The sequence below is a fragment of the Natrix helvetica genome, assembly GCF_964273705.1.
Source record: "Natrix helvetica genome assembly, chromosome: 6".
NCBI lineage: Eukaryota > Metazoa > Chordata > Lepidosauria > Squamata > Natricidae > Natrix > Natrix helvetica.
The window spans coordinates 80,524,211-80,543,040 of record NC_138553.1 but is presented as its reverse complement, the minus strand read 5'-3'; the positions used below and the strand labels follow the sequence as shown (position 1 = coordinate 80,543,040).

The 18,830-nt window shown below is 40.8% G+C and overlaps 1 protein-coding gene across 1 annotated transcript in view; it reads left to right on the top strand.

Moving 5' to 3' along the window:
- SLC26A4 (solute carrier family 26 member 4) overlaps nt 1-12,958 on the top strand; it is a 35,457-nt gene extending 22,499 nt beyond the window's left edge. Inside the window, exons 13-21 of the mRNA XM_081958448.1 lie at nt 627-733; nt 1,979-2,048; nt 3,451-3,543; nt 4,778-4,873; nt 7,787-8,017; nt 9,588-9,642; nt 10,809-10,954; nt 11,354-11,434; nt 12,251-12,958. Of these exons, the coding sequence (XP_081814574.1) occupies nt 627-733; nt 1,979-2,048; nt 3,451-3,543; nt 4,778-4,873; nt 7,787-8,017; nt 9,588-9,642; nt 10,809-10,954; nt 11,354-11,434; nt 12,251-12,274 (903 nt within the window). The 3' untranslated portion in view covers nt 12,275-12,958. The remainder of the gene's footprint in view (nt 1-626; nt 734-1,978; nt 2,049-3,450; nt 3,544-4,777; nt 4,874-7,786; nt 8,018-9,587; nt 9,643-10,808; nt 10,955-11,353; nt 11,435-12,250) is intronic.
- Nucleotides 12,959-18,830: the final 5,872 nt, after the last annotated feature.

The window sequence follows — 18,830 nt, the reverse complement described above, 5'->3', positions numbered from 1 at the left end:
AGGAAAGTAAGTCCTTTCTTCTAATGGACAGAAGGAAGGTGCAATCCTCCACTGTGAACTTTCTAACCTTGCCCCATTAAATCCATATTGGGTAGCCATTCTTCAACAGCAATAAAGCGGTGTTAACCTCTTCACATTCCGGAAAGTAAGATTAAATAAAAATGAGACAGAAATGTATCAACTCAGGTAGAACTAGACCATCTATGGGTAGTCCTTGACTTATGACTTACAATTGAGACCAACATTTCTGTTGTTAAATGAAACATTTGTTCAGTGAGTTTTGCCCCATTTTATCACTTTTCTTGCCACCGTTGTTAAGCGAATCACTGCCGTTGATAAATTAGCCACACGGTTGTTAAGTGAATCTGGCTTCCCCATTGACTTTGCTTGTCAGAAGTTCACAAAACATTATCCCATGACCCCGTCATAAATACGAACCAGTTGCCAAGCATCTGAATTTTGATCACACGGGGGATGCTACAAAGTGTGAAAAACGATCATAAATTGTTTTTTTCAGAGACGTCGTAACTTTGAACGGTCACTAAATGAAGTGTTGTAAGTCGAGGACTACCTGTCCTGTAATGCCTAGTGGGTTTATTTAACATCTCCATCTATTTCTTTTCCAGATGATCTGGGTTTTCACATGCATAGCATCCATCATCCTTGGATTGGATCTAGGATTGCTTGCCGGGTTGATATTCGCACTGCTAACAGTTGTACTGAGGGTTCAGTTGTGAGTATGATAATCTCCAAAAAGAATGGTGCACCCAAGACAGGAAAATGATTGCAAATCCTTGCACAGATGGGGTGTTTTTCCAAGCATGAAGTGCTATAAAAGCTGCCATTGCTTTTGCTGTTACAGATAGTTCTCGACTTACAAACAACCGTTCGAAGTTACAGCGTGTGCTGCCCCACTCACTCACACACAGAGAGAAGTGTGTGTTTGGAGCGATTAATCATGTTCCCCAGAAATCCCCTTCTCCCAACCTCAGAACTGTCCCAAATCCAGCCACAAGCAGGCCAAGATTAGTCCTCAAGGCAATGGCCGATAGTCCATAAAACAATGGAAAGTGGCTCCAAGAAATAAGTCCACCAAACAAACTGAAATCCACCAGGCCAAACTGAAATACACCCACGAGAGCTCGGCAAGAGAAGTTTGGAGTCTCCAAGGCGCAAAGTTAAGCAGGAAACACAAGAAACAAACATACTGGTAGAACTCAAACACGTTGATCCCAGCAACCCCTCCCTCTGCCTGTCTTGATAAATAGCTTTCCAGTGCAGCCCCATCAAGACGGGCGAGCCTTTTCCCAAGTAATCTGGCAGATCTCCTTGGCTCTTGTCTTTTCTCTGCCGTGCGGGCTCTCGGATCCACCACAGAAGGCAGTTGTTGTTCCTCCTCTTCACCAACCTGCAGGCTGTCCTCAGCCGAAGCCTCGTGTAAATCTCTTTCAGCCGGCAGTTCAGTGTCATTCATTAACCGGTCCTTGAGCTTATGATCGTTGCTGCATCCCCAAGGTCACATGATCAAAATTTGGGCACTTGGCAACTGGCTGCAGCATCCTGGGTTCACGTGGTCGCTATTTGTGACCTTGCCAGTTTCTGACAAGCAAAATCAATGGGAGAAGCCTGATTCGCTTAATGGCGGCATGATTCAATGATTCACTTAACAACCAGGACAAAAAAAAAGTTGCAAAATAGGCTGTGACTCACTTAACAATCACCTTGCTTACCAGTGGAAATTCTGCTCCTAATTGTGGTTGTAAGTCGAGGACTACCTGTACTTGACAAGTTAGGTTATCAGTTACGGCTCGGCGGCCATTGCTTGCAACAAATGTTATATATTCCTCGCAGTCATTGTTTCCAACAAATTTTGAATATTCCTCACAACCCTTGTTTGCAACAAATTCTCTACTGTATATTACATGTGTTTAATTTTTAAATCTTTAGCCTGATCAATATTTTATTTTGTTTTTTTCAGTCCTTCCTGGGGTAAACTTGGTAACATTCCTGGCACGGATCTATATAAAAACATCAAAGAATACAAAAGTGTAAGACTGTCTAGCAAACTAATATTTCAAATATTTAGAGGGGGAAACGATGTTGTAAGGTTTATTTCAAAGTCGATAGAAATCGCTGTCTACTCTCTTCTTAAAAACCTTCAGTGATGGAGTACCCACAATTTCTGGCGACAAGCCATTTTACCGGGTTTTTTTCTGAACCTAAAGCAAATGAAATAAAAACTTGGTGGACGTGTGCATCTGCAAAAAGAGACTGGACAAAAATAAAAGACTGGCTTGAAGAGATTATTACACACCCAATAGAACTAAAACCAGAACTATAACCACTTTATAATGCCTTGGTAAGGCCACACTTGGAATACGGCATTCAGTTTTGGTTGCCACGATGTAAAAAAGATGTGGAGACTCTAGAAAGAGTGCAGAGAAGAGCAACAAAGAGGATTAAGGGACTGGAGACTAAAACATATGAAGAACGGTTGCAGGAACTGGGTATGTTTAGTTTAATAGAAAGAAGGACTAGAGGAGGCATGATAGCAGTCTTCTAATATCTCAGAGGCTGCCACAAAGAAGAGGGAGTCAAGCTATTCTCCAAGGCACCTGAGTGTAGAACAAGAAACAATGGGTGGAAACTAATCAAGGAGAGAAGCAACTTAGAACTGAAGAGAAACTCCCTGACAGTTAGAACAATTAATCAGTGGAACTGCTTGCCACCAGAAGTTGTGAATGCCCCAACACTGGAAGTCTTTAAGAAGATGTTGGATAGCTATTTGTCTGAAACAGTATAGGGTTTCCTGCCTAGGCAGGGGGTTGGACTAGAAGACCTCCAAGGTCCCTTCCAACTCTGCTATTGTATTGTATTGTATTGTATTCTTATTAGGAATAATTAAGGGGAACTATGAGAAAAAAAACTAAATACCTAATACTACACGTAATCACGGCAGCAAGAATCACATATGCACACAACTGGAAAAATAAATGGATGCCAACAGAAAAAAACGTGATTTAAAAAAAAAATACTGGAATGCACCAACATGGACAGACTCACAAAAGAGCTAAAAGACAAAGAGAAATCCGAGTACTACTTAGTATGGAACTTGTGGTACAAATGGCTAGAGGAAAGAGGTCAAAAGTAGGAAAGCAATAAAGGGAAGAAAAAAGACCAGAAAATAAGTACAAAACCGCAGAATTAATAAGAGGGGAAAATATAATTGTATTTAAAAATAGTACGAAATAAGAAATACAAGAGAATCAAATGTATGGAAAAGGTGTATTCATGTAAAAGATGTATTTATTTATATATAGATAGATGTATAAGGTATATATGTATAGATAAAAGAAACATAATGGATATTTAAAAGATGTAGAAGTGTTGCAAAGACGACATAGATGTGTATTAAAAATAATTATTTAAAAACCTTGTTTTTTCCAACAGGTTGCTGAACCTGAAGGAGTGAAGATTCTCAAGTTTTCAAGTCCCATTTTTTATGCTAACATCGATGGCCTGAGAAGCAGTGTCAAATCTACTGTAAGTAGTAATCTTTTTGAAGGGGTGCTATTGAGGGCTTCTCATAATACAAACAATAGTGTCCAGTGTGAAGTTTAGCAGGGATGAAGTTTGTTGAAATGACACCAATAGGAGAGGATATTTGTAGCTGAGGGTTGAACTGTGAACTTCTTGATGCTCTCTGAGCTTGCAGACGTTTCCTGACCCAACTGGGCAATATCATCAGTGCTGCAAGGGAGGGAGTTTTGCAGGGAGGAGGAGAATTACGGGGTCCTTGGTGCTCTCTGAGCTTTGTGGCGTTCTTTTCTTTAAAATGTTTTATTGGTTTTATTTATATTCAATCCAGTGTTTGCTTTGGGTACAGTCACGTTTCATCAGACGTAGTATTCATTCTTTTTATAACATTCACCACCCTAATATTAGTAGTGCAATAACAGTCACAAAGAACGATACTTAACATCCTCTGCTTTAACAATTCTTCCCTTTAAGATTTCTTCTTTAATAGCTCTTCCTTTCTTAACTTCTGTCTTTCTTATCTGAGAGTCAAACAGTTTGTCCCATCTCAAAAAACAACCGAAAGTGTAAGAAAAAAAGAACACTCAGTAAAATAAGGAGGGGGGGAGAGGGAGTGGTAAGTGAGCGTTGTGGTGTTTTTGCAGAAGTTTCATGGCCCAACTAGGCAATACTAGCAGTGCTAAAAGGAAGGGAGGTTTGCAGAGAGGAGGAGGAGGAGGAGGAGGAGGAGGAGGAGGAGGAGGAGGAGGAGGAGGAGGAGGAGGAGGAGGAGGACTGTATGGTCCTGAGTTGGTGTTTTCTGAGTTTGGTGGTTTTCTTGCAGACGTTTCATGACCCAACTAGGTAACAAAGTCAGTGCTGGCAGGGAGTGGTGTTTGCAGAGAGGAGGAGGAGGACTGTGGGGTCCTTGGTGCTCTCTGAGTTTGGTGGCATTCTTGTAGACGTTTCATGACCCAACTGGGCAATATCATCAGTGCTACAAGGGAGGGAGGCTTGCAGAGAGGAGGAGGAGGAGAGGGGGGGGGAGACAGACCTGGAAAGGGATGGTAACAGGCTAGGAAACTGCTTGAGAATGCGTGTTTTCTTCCTGAAATCCTGGGATGGATGAGAGTCAGCATATAAATGTATAAAAAACAATTGAGTCTCATTACTTTTAATGGATTGTGATTAAGGTGTTTCATTTCCTACCCCCTTGTGTAAACACAACTAAAACAAAAATTACCAAATTTGTTCTTTGAAGGTGGGATTTGATGCCGTCCGGGTGTACAACAAGAGGCTGAAGGCTTTGAGAAAAATACAGAAGCTAATCAAGAAAGGAAAATTAAAAGCAACCAAAGTAAATGCCATTCTTTATTCTTCACTCAATTGTTTTAAATTGGATTTTATCGTGGGCAATCGACTCGAAATTATTTTTCTCTTATTTTACATGCAACCTGTTGTTGTTTTTTAATTTTACTTTTAATTACTTGGAGGCACAAAAATCTAATTAGCAAGCGAGTCTCAAGATTCTCGTGAATTTCCACAGCCCTTTTATCCACACTTCGTTTTCCTTTCTCTCACTTTCTCTGCCTGTGTACATCTGCTTCGTGTTGAATTTCACGTGCCCAAGTAAAATATTTACAAAATAGAGCGTTCAAAACAATATAAAGGGCATTTTTGTACTGCACACCGCCCAAAGTCACTTTTTGGAATGAGATGGGTGGGATCTGCATTTGATTAAGAAGTAAATAAAAACCACATTCAAAAAGAAAAAAGAAAAGAAAGGGAAAGGAAGCAGAAGGCAGCAAAATAATCTAGAATTATTATTATTATTATGCAAGAATGAAGGAGTACACACTCAACTTGCAACCATTTGTTTAGCGACTGTTACTTATGCATTTTTCACCCTAACGGCCGTTGCAGCATCCCCGTGGTCACATGATTGAAATTCAGGTGCTTGGCAACTGACTCATACTTATGACGGTTGCAGTGTCCCCAGGTCGTGTGACAGCACCTTTTGCAACTTTCTGTCTAGCACAGTCGCTGGGGAAGTAAGATTCACTTAACAACCATGTTCGTAACTTAACAGCTGCAGTGATTCACGTAACAACAGTGGCACAGAAGGTCGTAAAATGGGGCAAAACTCAATAAGCGTCTCGCTTAGCAATGGAAATTTTGGGCTCCGTGGTGGTCATAAGTCGAGGACAGCCAGTACAACATAGAGCAAAAGTATTTGTGGGCCGTGGATTCCTACATGAAGAAACTGGGACATTCCCTGAAAAAAAAAAATAACTTGCATGGCTAAATCAAGCATCCTTGGATGAAATTTGAGAGATTAAATCCGTGATGGTGAACCGTGGCACATGCAGCCATTTCTGCGGCCACGCGAGCCGTTGCCCAAAGCTCAGCTTTACTGCTCATGTGCATGCATCTCCCGCCAGCCAGCTGATTTTCGGGTCTCTGCCACGCATCCGGGAGACATCCGTGCACACGCAGGGGGTTGGGGGAAGCGCGGGGGAGGCATAGCGCCCCCCTCTCCACGTGGCCCATTTTTGGTCCCAGGAGGCTTCAGGGAGGCCCGCTAGGCCCAAAACAGGGCACCGGGAAGTCACACGCATGCATGGAGGGGCGGGAAAGCGCAGGGGTCACACGCGCATGTGCAGGGTGGGGTGGGGGCATTGCCTCATTGTTGTGGGCATGCGTGCGTGCACACCCTATCAGCACATGAGGAGAAAAAGGTTAGCCGTCACTGGATTAAATCATGGAAACATCTAGATGAGGCAATAAAGTTGACTACAGAGAAGATTCGAGATAAGAAAATTGACTTGGGATCAAAGCAAAACCTGGAATGTGACTTGAAAGTCAGCGTGGGCGATCATGTCGCCAGAAGCCGCAATTGGGAGGGCAGAACATTGGTTGAGAATTTTCACCTGGAAGAAGGGGAATGATCGGATGACCTCGTTCAACCATTAAACCTGGCTGCAGCCGAGGAAGTAGCACAACGCTGAGGTTTGCACGAAGAATACACCGGTTTCCTCAGGCAGGTGGCCTAATGAAATTAATGGCAACCATGGGTCGGATGAGACTGCCATGTTCTACTTTGTTGGAAGAAACGTCCTTCTGGGTTCAGTTCCAAGTAGGGAGAAAGACACTGGAAACATGGCGGCTCTTTGGAAAGATGGATTGGCCCAAAGCAGGGGTGAAATTCAGCAGGTTCTGACCAGTTCTGGAGAACCAGTAGCGGAGATTTTGAGTAGTTCGGAGAACCGGCAAATACCACTTCTGGCTGGCCATGCCCCCATCTGTTCTCTACCTCCCGAGTCCCAGCTGATCGGGAGGAAATGAAGAATTTGCCGTATCCTTCCCCTGCCCACCATGCCACGCCCACCAAGCCGCTCCCACAGAACCTGTAGTAAAAAATGTTTAATCCCACCACTGGCCCCAAACCACCTGCCAGCTCTTGTGAGTACAGCAAACTAGAATTCACCATTGCCTGGTGAATTACTTTCACCATTGCTTTCTAGTCCGGTGCCTTAACGTCTAGATCAGTGATGGCTAACCTTTTTTCCCATCGCCTGCCAAAAGTGGGGGGGGAGCGCAGGGGGGGGTCGTGCGTGTGGATACCCTCCCCCCGCGCATGCACGTGTAACCCCCCATGCATGCGTGCGCGACTCCCCCTCCCCGCGCATGCATGCCCTCCCCCCTGCTTTTGGCACGTGATGGCATGGTGGTCCTGTTTTACGTCCTCCCCGGGCTCCAGAGGCTTTCTAGGAGCCGGGGTGTGTGAAAATGGCCTCCCCTGCCCCCCCCCCAGACCCTCCAGAGGCCACAAACGGCCCGTTTTCTAACTTCTGGGCTGCTGACAGGGCAATCCCTCACGTACCCTAAGACAGGGGTGTCCAAACTTGGCAACTTTAAGACTTGTGGACTTCAACTCTGCTGGCTGGGGAATTCTGGGAGTTGAAGTCCACAAGTCTTAAAGTTGCCAAGTTTGGACACCCCTGCCCTAAGAAATGGCTCTACGTGCCACCATAGGTTCGCCTTCACGCCTCTAGATTCAACTGATTTGGTTTTTAAACAATTGGGCATCAATTCTATTCCCAGGAAAGTTTTTGGACAGTATCTTTTCTTATGTAAAGAAAATACGAAGTTATTAGCTTTGCCACGAGTTGATTAGAACTATTTTGTTGTGGAGGGGAAAAAAATCTGTATTTTCATACCTTTGTAATTAAAGAAGATGTTGAACATGCTATACGTCTCTCCGTATTAGAACGGTATTATCAGTGATTCTGGTACTGTGAATGAAGGCTTTGAATCTGACGATGATCCAGAAGATCCTGTAGATCCAGGCATTCCAACCAAAGAAATGGAGATCCAGGTGGACTGGAACACAGAACTTCCCGTCAAAGTAAATGTCCCGCAAGTGCCACTCCACAGCCTAATTTTTGACTTTGGGGCTGTCTCGTTCATGGATGTCGTAGCCGTCAGAGTAATGAAAACGGTAAGGTTGTTTTCTCATTTTCCTCATCGATCTATGGTTAAAATTAGATCATTTGAGAGGGATCAGATATGTAAAAGAAGTGTAAGGTGTTGCAAAGATGAGAAGATTGCATAAACAAAATAAAAAGTTTTTTTAAAGAAAAAAAAAGAGAGAGAGTGATCTTAGAGTCCTAGTGGACAACCATTGAAATAGGAGCCAGCCGTGTGCAGCAGCTGCCAAAAAAGCCAACACAGTTCTAGGCTGCATCAACAGAGGGATAGAATCAAGATCACGTGAAGGGTTAATACCACTTTATAATGCCTTGGTAAGGCCACACTTGGAATACTGCATTCAGTTCTGGTCACCACGATGTAAAAAATATGCAGAGACTCTGGAAAGAGTGCAGAGAAGAGCAAGAAAGAGGATTAGGGGATTGGAGACTAAAACATATGAAGAACAGTTGCTGGAACTGGGTATGTCTAGTTTAATGAAAAGAAGGACTAGGGGAGACAAGATAGCAATGTTCCAATATCTCAGGGGTTGCCACAAAGAAGAGGGAGCATAGGGTGGAAACTAATCAAGGAGAGAAGCAACTTAGAACTGAGGAGAAATTTCCTGACAGTTAGAACAATGAATCAGTGGAACAGCTTGCTTCCCGAAGTTGTGAATGCCCCAACAATGGAAGTTTTTAAGAAGAGATTGGATAACCATTTGTCTGTAGTGGTGTAGGGTTTCCTTCCTAAGCAGGGGGTTGGACTAGAAGACCTCCAAGGTCCCTTCCAACTCTGTTATTCTATTTAAAGCTACATGGATATTAATCATTCTGTAACACTTTCATGATTTCTACAAGCTTCAAAATGTATAGAATAATAGAACAGAATAACAGCATTGGAAGGGACCTTGGAGGTCTTCTAGTCCAACCTCCTGCTATAATTAGATAGTGACCACACTGGAGGAATTATGGTTGAATTTCCCTACCAAGATCATTCGAATTGATGCTGTTACCTTTTCTCTATTTTGACACCCAAATGCTTAGGAATCCTAATGGTCAGTTGTGACCTAGAATGCGGTGTTAAGTTTTTAATAATCTGTTTGGAGATTCCCAGTTTAGAGATTCTAAAGAAATCTCTCAATTGCATTCAATATTATCAATTTATCCACGAGAGGTCCTTGGTGCTCTCCGATCTTGGCGGTTTATTTGCAGACGTTTCACTACCAAACTAAGCAACGTCATCAGGGCTACCAGTGTTACTTATTCAGCACTGATGATGTTACCTAGTTTGGTAAGGAATCGTCTGCAAGAAAACAGCCCAGGGCACCACAGTTCAATTCTGAGCTAACAAATTTTCTCTTCTGTCGTTATCATTTATCCAAGCATAAAAGTTTATCTTTACTACTGTATCAATTCCGATCGAACCTTTCAATTTGCACTTTTGTCACTGCCACCTTGAAATGGCTCCGTGTGCTAGATTCACACATTTAAATCATACCCGAATCAGAAAAATGAATTCTGAAAACATTTCCCTCTCGTGTTCCCCATGGGCCTTTAAAGCTGTGTTTAAAATAACGCTCATCATTTATTTTTTTACAGATTGTCAAAGAGTTCAAGAGAATTGATGTGTCAGTATACATTGCATCACACCTAGGTAAATAAAACTCTGCACATTATTACAGCTTTTATTTGTTACAGGGAACAGAGTACAGAGAATGGTGTGGAGGATCTGTTTTGTCTGGAAGAAATAATTTTGAAAGTAATTATGTTAACGACCTCCCATTGCAAACCTCATTACATTCTCAGCCCTTCAATTTTTATATCCAGAAAGTTAACAACATTGCCGAATTCACGATAAATCTCCCTCTTATGACCACAATTTGCCCCAAAGTTTTCTGCTGCTAAGTGAGTTTTGCTCCATTTTATGACCTTGCTTGCTACAGTCATTAAATGAATCACTGCAGTCAAGTTATTGACCCCGGTTGTTAAGCGAATCTGGCTTGTCAGAAGGTCATAAAAGGGAACCATGTGACACCAAGAACACTGCAACCGTCATAAATATGAGTCAGTTGCCAAGCAACTGAATTTTGAACACATGATCACTGGGATGTAGCAAAGCTCCTAAGTGTGAAAAATAGCTGTAAGTCATTTTTTTCAGTGCCGTTGTAACTTTGAACGGTCCCTAAATGACCTGTTGTAAGTCGAGGACAACCTGTATTCTATACATTAATTTAGCCCCCATTTTCCTAGGTAAACACCAAAGCACTGTAATCCATATTTGTTCTTACACATTATACATTTGCACAATTATGTTGTGTCACAGTATTTTGAAATAAGATTATGGAATAGGAGCTAAACTTTCTAAAGAGTTTTTTGAAATTGCTTTTTAAGAAAAAAGAGACCTTTTCATGAGCTTACTATTTACAGCTTCAATAAGGTAGAATTTTCAGAAGTTTATTTTACTTACTTATTCTGTTAATGGAAGGAAAAAACTATTTTATGACAATAATTAGAGATGGATGGATGGATGGATGGATGGATGGGTGGGTGGGTGGGTGGGTGGGTTGGATGGATGGATGGATGGATGGATGGATGGATGGATAGATGATAGAGAGAGAGAGAGAGAAACAGGACAGAACAGAGACACAGATAGATGGTAGAGATAGATGGATATATGACAGAGAAATACATGGATAGATGATAGAAAGAAGGTAAATAGATGAGAGATGAGAGAGAGAGAGTTTTTAACAGGTCTGAATATTTAAACTGATTGTTGTCTGTATGATGTTGATAATATTTTATTATATATTTTCCCCACAGACAACATTATTAAAACATTGGAACAATGTGCCTTTTTTGATGATGACATTCAGAAAGAATTATTTTTCCTGACTGTTCACGATGCTGTATTACACATACAGAGTCAAGCCATGTATAGAGAGGCCCAAGACCCTCTCGCTGAAAAGGTAAGGCCTGTACATATTTTATATTTATTTATGTGCCTACGGATAGAACATTTTATTTACATGCACATAAACATATTTTCACATAAGCCCCGCTTATTTTAATCATAGTTTGCAATTTTTTCATAGAAAAGGAAATACTTGGTTATCTGTCTTTGTGGGGGAAACCAAGGATATTAACAATGGATATTTAAATGCAATTTAATTTTTTTTTGAAAAATAGCACTGTGCAGATTCAAGGACCATGACTGTTACAAAGGTTTTCATTTATTTCATTTTTGTTATAATGAAAATTATAATTTTCAGGGAATTATGTTTAATAGTTTAGCAGAGCAGTATTGTCCACTCATTCAATTAATTTATTATTTGTCATATTAATAACTCTATGTTCTTGTGGTCCAGATATCTTTAATGCAGGAGTCCAAAGGACCAATAGAATTTCCAGAAATGAACCAGAGTGAACAGCTGGATGTCCAAGAAGAGGTATGATTTAATTTCAAATCTGCATTGTTATGATTTTTAGCATAAAATAGTAGTTGGTAGCTATGGTACCTATGACCGTAGTGTAGCCTGCCCATTACAGTCGTAAGTTGAGACAGTGGTAAAGCAGGTTATCCCATGTCCAATCGTTGTTTGTAGCCGTTGTTAGGCGAACTCTGAGTTTGCTAAGCAAACTAATAGTTCACTATGGGCTGATTTTGTGGCAAACAGGAACTAAACACCATTTTTGGGGAAACATGTAAACTATGTTCATGGGATTATGGGATAGCCGTAAATGTGAGCTGGTTGTTGAGTGCCCAAAATGTGGTCATAGGACCGTACGAGCAGGGTCACCGTCATCGGAACTTCAGAACCAAGTTAGAACAAAACCTCACTTCCTTCTAGCACTGATGATGTTACCAAGTTGGGTAATGAAATGTCTGCAAGAAAACCACGAAGCTCAGAGAGCACCAAGGACCCCCCCAGTCCTCCTCCTCCATCTCCTTCCTGCAAACTCCCCTCCCTCGTAGCACTGGTGATGTTACCTAGTTGGGTAATTAAATATCTGCAAGAAAACAACCAAACTCAAAAAGCACCAAGGACAACTTAAGATTCCGTCCTGGTAACTGGGTTCTCTTAGCACCACATTTGCAGCATCTTCAATAAACTATTTTTGAGAGTTCTTTGGGGGAAAAAGTCAACCCAATTAATCTGATATACATGATATGGCGACAGTGGGAATCAACATCTGTTTACTCTTTACATTTTTCACTTCAAATTTAGAATTCTAATCCTATTTCCCTTTTCCTTTTAAACTAGGCTATGCGCAGACTCGCTTCATAAAAGTCAGCCTCAGGGCTCACGAAGACCATGGAGAGCATACATCGCTACCTTCAAGCAATTTATTACAGGACATTCTCTGTTGCACTAGAAGAAAAATATTTATGTTATTCAAGAGACTTCCCTCTTTCCCTGCATCCTGTAATTTATTTAAATTATTGGCCGACCTGTTTTGCACCGGGAGTGCTTACGCATATGTATTTAGGCGTTATTGTGATTTTGAGGTATGTTGCAGGAAGACATAGGCTTCTTAGGTGACAGCAGGCAGAAGGTGCTGACCTTAGAGGTGCCAAAGTTGCTACCTGTTCAGCTGGAACTGTTTGTGGCAGGCAAAATAACGCAATAATCTCGAAGCACAAAACTGGCCTCAGAAGCTGACATAAAACACATTGAGTGCATTTAATCAACTTCCACAGAAATCAGAGGGTTCCTTTTAAGTTTCTGAATCCCCCCCACCTCCCCCAAGGTTTAAATTAAGGGAGACCAATGTTAGTTTGAAAAGTATTCTCGGAGAAGGAGAACACTCTTCCAGCATATTTTACATTGAAGCAATACAAAAAGTTCTTTTCCCATGCCACAGATGGCAGGCGGAGCTCTCTCTGCAGGCACCTGAGCTTTTCATCCAGCTCAGCTCCACCATGCATGTGTGAGATCCGCGCACAAGCGCAAGATGCACGCACATGCGTGGGGATGGGGGAGCGGGTGGGCGCAGTGCGCCCCCCTCCCCGTGCCCCACTTTTGGTTTCAGGAGGCTTCAGGGAGGCCTGCTAGCCCCTAAATGGACCGTGCGGGGGTACAGCTCTTCCACCATGCTCTATTTTTGGTCCCAGGAGGCTTCAGGGAGGCTTGCTAGTCCCAAAATGGGGCGCAGGAGGGTCGCGCACATGCGTGGGGGGAGCACCGGGGTTGAGTGCATGCGCAGAGCAGTGGGGAGAACACAGGGCGGTCGTGAGCACATGTGCAGGGAGGCGGGGCGCACTGCCTTATGGCTGTGGGCATGCACACAAGGAGAAAAAGGTTAGCCATCCCTATAATAGTGTATCTTCTGTTTCTCAACTTCGCCATCTTTTAAGATTTCTCAACTTTAGCCCCAGAATTCCCCAAGCTGCCTAGGGAATTGTGGGAGTTGAAGTCCACACATCTTAAAAGTTGCCGAAGTTTAGAAACACTGACTGAACTGTATTAAGGAGCAGAACTGTGCAATATTATGGACTCGATTTTTTTTTAAATTATAAACTGGGTTTCATTGTTACACCCAATTCCATTTTTGACACTTTTTGGAGCAACGTACTGTATATCTTGTCTATGATTTTACTCTTGGAAAAAATCATCTTTTAGTTGTTAATTAATGCTTATTCACAAACAGCTCAAATACATGGCTATGCTATTCTGGAAATTACAAATGATTTGTTCTGGAACAAAGCGCCATTTCGTTCCTTGCAATAAAATAAGTGTTTCCCCAACTGTGGAAACTTTTAAGATGTGTGGACTTCAACTCCCAGAATTCCCCAAGGGGAGGAATTCTGGGAGTTGAAGTCCATATACCTTCAAGTCACCAAGGTTGGGGAGGGCTGCAGTAAAACAATATATCTTTCAGGCCCGGTGAGTTAAGGTCTAAAGTTGTGTTTCCACTGCACAGAATCATTGTAACGCAAAACATTATACTAGTTCTCAGTGTAGATGTGCAGGTTAAAAACTAAACAACTGGAAAGGAGTATCGGCATGGAAATGAAAAATTAGACTCTTGGCCTCTTGATCAAAGCTCTGTTCCTTTGATATGCAAATTGTGGAAGTGCCACTCATGAATGGGGCGGGGCTTCGTTCATATGGTTGTGATCGTGTTGATTTTTTTTTTTAAATCCCTTCCCTGCAGGTGCCTCTGGAATTGGATATTGATTTGGGAGCATTAATTTAATGTGTTTAATATATACTCAGGAGAAATATTTGAGAATAAACAGATTTTCTGGGGCTGAGAATCTTTCTGTACTTATCCCTTTCATAAAAGATTTATAAATAAAGATTTGCAAAATTGTTTGTATGTCTGAAAAAGTCACTTTTCCCGCTTGTAAGCATTCTGTAGAAGGTTGTGCCTGAGGGCCACAAAATATAAGGAAAAAATGAGGTCCTTTTTGCTCTTTGAGTTTGACTATTTGCTTGCCAATGTTTCAACTAGAACACTGATGATGTTATCTAGTTGGGTAATGAAATGTCTGCAAGAAAACCACCAAGCTCAGAAAATACCAAGGATCCCTCAGTTCAACCCTGAGTTACAGACATTCTCTTTGATTTGATATAAGGAAACAGGCTAATTTCCAACAGGCTAAGTTCCCAAGGGAAGTGCACTTAGAACTAAGGAACTAAATTAACAATTTAAATGAAAATTTACTTAATTTCAGATTGCTTGAGCAAAAGAACAGAAAGATCAGGAATGCATTCAATTTTTGTTTGTAACAGTTGTTCAGTTTTTAGTCAGTTCAGTAGTGCTATTGGGAGGAATTTGAAATCAAAATTGTCATAAATTAGCAAATGAGATTTTATATATTTGTAGAATGTTTCCAGGGAACACGTACACATATTATTCTCAACTTTTTATCAATGTTTGCTCTCACTGTATAGGGAAATGTATTCTGTATTATTGATGAAAAGTACATTTTAAAAAACTTTTTGCAATCAGATACGGCCAATGTAAAGGGGTCCCAAACCATTTTAATTTTTTTCTACATGAAAATCAGTCTCTTCAGTGCAAAACAAATGCATTGTTCTTGATCTGGTTAAAATTATTTGCTAGATTCTTGATAAATATTGACTGACTTTTGAAAATAATAAAAGGATAAACATTTTCCTTGTTACACACAAACCTAAGCATTCACATACACATGTGCATTTACATAATGTATGAATGTTCTGTGTATTTGTAAATACAACTGTTGAAATATTTTATTGATATATTTTATGGAATTTTTAGCATAAGAAATTGTGATTTTATTTTACCTCTATTTTAAAAGATTCTCTGAAACCATACCTGAATCATTAGTCACACTTTATTTACATACATCAACCTGTATGATATAAATAGGTAGATTGCACACGTTAAAAGTTTTATTGCATTATAATACCTATAGAAAGATAATCCAAGACGGCAGTACTTTCACTTCCTAGTTTTTGCTTTTTATTTGTAGGACTTTTTTTTTCTTTTTTGCCTTTATGTCAATCTTGACTCTCAGAATCTGCTTGCACTAATCCCTGTAATTTTCATGGCAACATTTTCAGAAGTGGTTTGCCATTGCTACCATCCTAGGGCTGAGAGAGGTGACTGGCTCAAGGGCCCCCAGTCTAATGTCTAAGGCAGGACTAGAACTCACAGTCTCCCAGTTAAGCTGCCTTAACCACTACATCAAACTAACGCTCAGTGTATTGAGTGGCTTCTTTATTAAATAGACTTCTTTGGGTGTTCAAAAAGTATTAAATAAAATGTCACATATATACTATTTATAATAATAGGTTGCTGAAAAGAATACAACAGTTGAATTCTCTTTTATAAACTTGTTTCCGGTGCATATTACAAGGGTTAAGTAAGTTTCTTTTTACAATTCCAATGGGCATTGTAAAAATCTTACTAACCACAGACCATAGTTAGAAGGGCATTTACTGTAAAAGCAAGCACATTACCAAAGCAAATATGTTATTGGTGTCCATATTTGTGTACAATTTGACAACATAAATGAATTTGATGGGCGATTGTAGTGCTTCTCAGAAAACTACTACCACTGCAATTTCCCATTAAATATGTTTAATTGATAAACTTAATGCAGTTAAGTGTGGGAGAGCCTGATAACATATGGAACACGATTTCTTTTTTGGAGACAACATTCTCAGATGTCTAAAAATGATTGCATTATTATTTCTTAAGTGCCTGGGGTTGTATGTTTTGGCACCCATACACAGCTTACATGACTCTAAAGTCAATTTAACCCACCTTGCTGGGTTTCTATTTTGGGTGGGGTGGGGGGAGGAATACAAGATATTAGATACAATAATAACATTGTTCTTGTACTTGTTATTAACAACTTTGAAAAATTAAGAATTATTAAGGTTGGTAAGTTGCAGGTAGCCGTACAAACTTTGATGGCATACAAATATGGGTTGGATAGATAGATGGATGGATGGATGGATGGATGGATGGACGGACGGACGGACAGACAGACAGATAGATAGGGATGGAGAGATATGGATGGATAGAAATAGATAGACAGATGGATGGATGGATGGATGGATGGATGGAGAGAGAGAGAGATAGAGGGATGGATAGAAATGGATGGATGGATGGATGGATGGATAGATGATAGATAGATAGATAGATAGATAGATAGATAGATAGATAGATAGATAGATAGATAGATGATAGATAGAGATGAATGGAGACAGATGGATGGATAGAAATAGATAGATGGATAGATAAATAGATGGATGGATGGATGGAGAGGGATGGATAGAAATAGATGGATGGATGGATGGATGAATGGATAGATAGATAGATAGATAGATGATAGATAGATAGATAGATGATAGATAGATAGATATATAGATAGATAGATGATAGATAGATAGATGATAGATAGATAGATGATAGATAGATAGATAGATAGATAGATAGATAGATGATAGATAGATAGATAGATAGATAGATAGATAGATAGATAGATAGATAGATAGATAGATAGATAGATAGATAGATAGATGATGGATAGATAGATCAAACGAACAGAAAGATGGACGGATGGATGGGTGGATAGATGGATGGACGGACGGACGGACAGATGGAATGGATGGATGGATCTTTCAAATTCTCTGCAATGGTCATCCTGGCTGGAGAATTCTGGGAGTTGTTCTAATTGCTCTAATAATATTTTTTTATTGGGTGATTTCTGCATCCTAGTGTGTAATTGTGGTGTTGCGTTAAGTATACTTTAATTTCGCTCCATTTTAAATTTGCTTAGTTTCTCTTCTCTGCTCTCACCAAGGCCACAAGGGCTGAGATGCTCGTGGTTACCAAGGCAATTAGAACACCGCCCGAATGCGGGGCACCGGGGGTGGGGGGGAAAGGAACTACAATTCCCAGGATGCAATTCGACATGAAGCGGCGCCATTTTTAAAAAGGAGCCTAGATAGAAGAACTGTTTGTTCATCAGATCTCCGCAGTCAGATTGTTATCTGTACAGTTGGCTTCCAAGCTTTACCAGCTTTGGACTGTAAAACCCAAATAACCACTAGAGGACAGCAAAGAGCTGCCAACCCTCTGAATATTTCTAGCTCAACCCTTTTATAAACTTTGACAGGGAAGTAGAAAAGCATCCCAGGAATAAAACAAAGCAAACTATTCTTCCTCCAAGTCCTTTTCCCGGAATTGGGGGAGAGTTTATTGCAGTAATAAAGTCTCAATGGAAGACCTGTTGTTATGGAGCCAGAAAATTGAGACTGACCCACAAATGAGATGACTGAAGTTTATGGACTGAAGTCTTTCCCCCACTAACTCTGATATTTGCTTAAATAGATTTATGTTTAGAATAGGAATAGGAATAGGAACAGAACAGACAGAACAGAATAGAACAAAATAGAGGAACGGCATGGTATGGCATAGCATTGCATAGAATAGAATAAAGGAATGGCATGGCATAGCATAACTTAGTATAGCATAGAATGTGGAATGGACTGGAATAGAACAGAATGCAGAATAGCAAAGCATAGCATAGCATAGAATAAAGGAATGGCATGGCATATTTTAGCATAGCATAGCATAGCATAGCATACAATACAATAAAGGAATGGCATGGCATAGCATAGCATAGAACAGAATAGAATGCAGAATGGAATGCAGAATAGCATAGCATAGCATAGAACAGAATAGAACCTTGGAGGTAGGAAACCCTGCACCATTTCAGTAAAATGGTTATCCAACATCTTCTTAAAAACCTCCATTGCTGGAGCAATCACAACTTCTGGAGGAAAGTTGTTCCACTGGTTAATTTTCTAATTATTAGGAATGTTTTCCTTATTTCCAGGTTGCTTCTCTCCTGGATCAATTTCCATCCATTATCCTGTCTTGAGGTGCTTTGGGGAATAGGTTGACACCCCTCTTCTTTGGGGTAGCCCCCCTCAAAAATTGGAGGACTACCTTCATGTTACCCCCTAGTCCTTCTTTTCACTAGAAAACCCAATCCCAGCAACCATTCTTCCTACGCCTTAGCCTCCAGACCCCCCCATCATGTTTCTTGCTCTTCTCTGCACTCTTTTAGAGACCTCAATTTCTTTCTTTCTTTTAATATCGTGGCAGCCAAAACTGGATGCCGTATTCCAAGTGTGGCCTTCCTAAGACATCATACAGCACGTTAAATTTATGTTATAAAGATAAAAGTATTTGGGGGAATCAGAGGACCAATAAGATTCACTTTGAGGGGGAGAATCAGAATGGAAAGTCTTAGGGAAGTAGACGTGCACGTCAGTTCTTTCCAATCTCTATGGGTCCAATGCTACGCGCGACAGAGCGGGCGGCGCCCTTTTA